At 35.9% G+C, this 4,240-nt stretch overlaps 1 protein-coding gene across 1 annotated transcript; it reads left to right on the forward strand.

The window, feature by feature from the left end:
- The first annotated feature begins 1,396 nt into the window (after positions 1-1,396).
- Positions 1,397-2,223, forward strand: LOC110225737 (glutamic acid-rich protein-like). The gene is made up of 2 exons (XM_021015703.1): positions 1,397-1,960; positions 2,170-2,223. The coding sequence occupies exons 1-2, from the start codon at positions 1,397-1,399 to the stop codon at positions 2,221-2,223; spliced, it is 618 nt and encodes a 205-aa protein (XP_020871362.1).
- The last annotated feature ends 2,017 nt before the right edge of the window (positions 2,224-4,240 follow it).

Here is a 4,240-nt window from a genome sequence, read left to right on the forward strand (position 1 = left end):
ACTTGCAACCTGAAGTTTGCGAGGGTATTTGGTTAATTGATAATGGTCGTGAAACCATGTCTTAAGAAAATGACTATTACGTCAACTTATTCGCATTAGGCCAACAAGAAATAATGAGTTCTCCCTGTTACAATTGGTTTGAGTCAGAAACCAGATATTTCTCATCTAAATGTGATATATATAGAGTTGCTCCACCACAGTATTATAAGATAAGATTTGAAAGAATGTTGGAAATATATTGAATGAATCTCTCGTGATGATTGATTATATTGAACCATCAGTAAGAAATTTATTTAAGGCTCAAAATGGAGACTGTTATATCAGTGAGTCAGTATTTCCAACATTAAGGGGAGAAAAGAAACAGCTTGTAAAGAAATATTGGAATTAATTATCTTGATCCTCGTACTAAATAATATGCACAAGAAATTTATAAGATAATTCATTTGCAAAGTTTAGCAAATTATGCCAGAAGCATTTACTGACCTTAGGCGACAAAGTCACACCAGCTCTGCTCCAATTAAAAGTAATATCCTAGAAGGATAAGATCAACTGCTAGTAAGTCTAAAGATCGCCTGAAGCGTGACAGACTTATTGGTTCCAATGAAAAAGCATCCTCGGAAAACAAATTTAAAGGAGCAAAAAGTTAATATGGCACCGACACTACAGGAAATATGGGTATTGATGGCATTAAAAGATACCGTTTTTTAGGTTTATGCTATGTTTGACTGAAGCGCGATTTAAAGTTAGCGTTTCGTAAATTGTAAACGCTACAAATAATTTAAGCGGGATTATATGAAATTGACGCGGCCAATTTTCTGGTTCTGAAGTTTAATGTCCCGCTATTGAAAATGTTAAGAGGGAAAAATGTGAAATTTGGCTAAGGCAAAATAAAAGAAAAACTGAAAAATCACTTTACCATTTTTTCCCTAAAGCAAAAAAAAGATCAAAAACTTCTTCTCTCACTCGATTTCTTGAGAAATTGAGCTCAAATTCTGCAACTCTCACTCGATTTCTCTCGATCTCACTCGCTTTCTCAGTCTCGATCTCGATTTCTCACTGTGTCCACTTGATTTATCAGTCTCTAAACTCTATTTCTCACAATCTCTCTCTCGAATCTTCAATAGGTATGTTCTCATTCAATCGTAGCTTCTTTGTTCTTTGGAATGAAAAACCATTTTGATGGGGTTTCGATTATTGGGTTGTGTGAACATTGATGCGGAACTTTGTGATTTTGGGTATCGATTTTGATTTTGGGTTTTGATTCTTAGATTCAGTTAACATGCATGTCGAAGTTTGGCACATTTCTTGTTTCAATTTTGATTATCGGTTTCGATTATGATTTTTGGGTTTCGATTTTATGTTGATTGAAGCTGTTCTTCATTTATCAGTTTCAGAAATGGCGAAGACAAGAGGAGGAGGTCAAGTTGGTTCTCGTCGTAGTAGACGTAATCAAGGCTTGGAGGTAGAAGATGTTACACCACCAGTTGCTCCTGCAACAACACTAAAGGTGAATAAGAAGGTGAATAAGAAAAGAAAAGCAAAGAAAGTGGGTACGAGAAGTAGTACTAGAAGCAAGAAAGTGGCTGCTCAAGATGATGAGGTAGAAGATGTTACACCGCAAGATAATGTGGTTGAAGAACCGCAAGATGATGAGGTAGAAGATGTTACACCGCAAGATAATGTGGTTGAAGAACCGCAAGATGATTTGGTTGATAGTGTAACACCGGAAGTTGTGGAAGAAGAGAAGGGTAATGACAAAGAAGATGTAACACCGGAGGCTGATCAGACTGAGAATGCAATGTCTGAAGATGAGAAAGAAGATTTTGAGATAGAAGGAGAAGCTTGCTTGACTAGACAGGAACCGCAAGACGATGAAGAAGAAGCTGCCAATATGGAAGAAGATGGTGTTGACAATGGTCAAGATAATGGGATTCCTATCAATACTGATGAAGGAAGTCATGTACCAAAGGAAGGAGTGAAAGAAAGAAGAAAAAGAGGACCAACAAAGATGCGTACACTACAAGAATATTGGCTTTTTGTAGCGGCCAGAAAACGCTATTGATAGATACAATAGCGTTTTACCAAAAGCTATATCATCGCACGCTATAATAGCTCCGCCACTTTCGATAGCGGTTTTATGTCAAGCTATTATTGTATTATCTTTAATAGCGTTTCTCAAAAGTTATGAATTACTCTTTCATAGCGTTTTATTTACGCTGTTAATATATGTAATGACAGCGTTTTATAAATGTTATTGTGTTGTGTAATAATAGCGTTTTATTTACGCTTTCAAAGTTTAATGTAATGACAGCGTTTTATAAATGTTATTGTGTTGAATAATAATAGCGTTAGATATAAACGATTTTTCGTTATTATTGGTACACAATTTGATTATTGAAAACCTGTTTTTGAATATACTCCATAAAAATCCAAAACATAACATTAACACAACAAGTTTCTCTACTAAGGCCAAGCATCCAAACATCCACACACTAATGTTCTCTACTACCACAACATCATCACATAAAAAGAAGTTTATCACTAGGCCAAGCCACAAGACTACCTAATGCATCATCAATGGTCTGAATCTCTGAACTTGGTTTCCACACTTTCGCATTTCCTACTAGTGGCACGTCAACTGATACCTTGCTAGCATTGGGTCCCAATGGTTTAAGATGCACTGTGTCTGTAGGATTAGATGACCAAACTCTGCCTTCTGCAACCTTCTGTCCCGGTTTAGAGTAATCTATCAAGTAGCACTTCTTCTTCTGACCAGATTGAGTACTGCTGGTGTTGTTGCTGTTAGCACTCTACAAAAATCAATCACAATTGTACACAATATCCATCAGATTAAACAAATAAACATTAGAACATGAACAGTTCTAATATGAAACGAGTACCAAATCAGAGACCCAAGTTAAACTGTTTTTTGCAAGACAATGACTATTAAAAACAATGTAAAAGATTGTTTACCACATGTGATGATCTTATTGAAGGAGCAATTATCGGGTCTACTTTTTCTAGTGGCCAAACGATTCTCTCGTGAAGTGCATCACCAATCACCCGCAGATCAGTACTTGGTCTCCACAAACAAGCATTTTTCTCAATCACCATCTCAACCATCACAACTGCAGCATTGGGACCTATAGGAATATTGTTGACTATTTCTGTAGGATCTGTTGATACCATTCGACCCTCAGCAACAATTGTATCAACCAAATTCCAACCGTAGATGTAGATCTTATCCATTGATTCATTTACAGTCTACATAACCATGCATAAAAATATCGTATCAAACTCATTTATTGAAACACTGATACTAGGATTTTTACTATCAATTACCCTAATATACTTTCATGTCATTGCAATATAAGAGGTTATCAATCCAATCAGGTGCTCTTACTATCAATCAAGATATGCTCAGAGAATACTAAGTCAAGCCAAGCAGAATAGAGGTTTGTTATCTAGCAATCCTAAGCGAACATGCATAAAAACTATAAAACTACAGAACATGAATGAGCAAGTGCAGAGAATAGGTAAACAACAAGTAAGCAAGATTCAAGCAGTAAACTAAAGACCAGAAACTATCATGCAAAAGCTTTGGAAAAGAAACTAACAACCTAACAATGCAGAGAAACGCTCTAGGCCTAACAGGTCGAGTAGAACACAAAGACTAACAGAAACAAGATTTAAACAATCAATAGAGATAAAAGGTCCTGAGGAATGGGGTAATCTATTATGGCAGTCTCCTTAGTCTACCTAGGTGGTTAACAAACTCAATCAAGCTATCCCTAGACAATAGATTCGAATACAAATCAATCCACTCTCGTGACAGAGATTCTCAAGCTAAATCACTTTCATACTCAATTCTCATTGAATAAATATAACCTAGCAGGCATTATGATTCAATCTAATAAAGTCAATAAGCATTCTAAACATCCAATCTCTTGGGCTAGAGTATGCAAATCTCTGGAAAAGTTTGTTCAAACATTTCATCAAACACCTTGTGGGTGTGGAAATGTCTGAAATCAATTTCCAATTGATCAGAGAAGAAATAGCATTAAGATCTACTAAACCAGAAGGGAAATCAAGCAATTCTACACTTAACCACCTAAATATAATAAGGATTCCACACCTAATCTAACCCATCCTCAAGAACCCTAATCCACTACTCAAGAACACTGAAGAACATCATGCATAAAAACCCAGAAAACGTTTCAAACCCAGAAATCATTGAAAA

The sequence above is a fragment of the Arabidopsis lyrata genome (genome assembly GCF_000004255.2).
Source record: "Arabidopsis lyrata subsp. lyrata unplaced genomic scaffold ARALYscaffold_8, whole genome shotgun sequence".
Lineage (NCBI taxonomy): Eukaryota > Viridiplantae > Streptophyta > Magnoliopsida > Brassicales > Brassicaceae > Arabidopsis > Arabidopsis lyrata.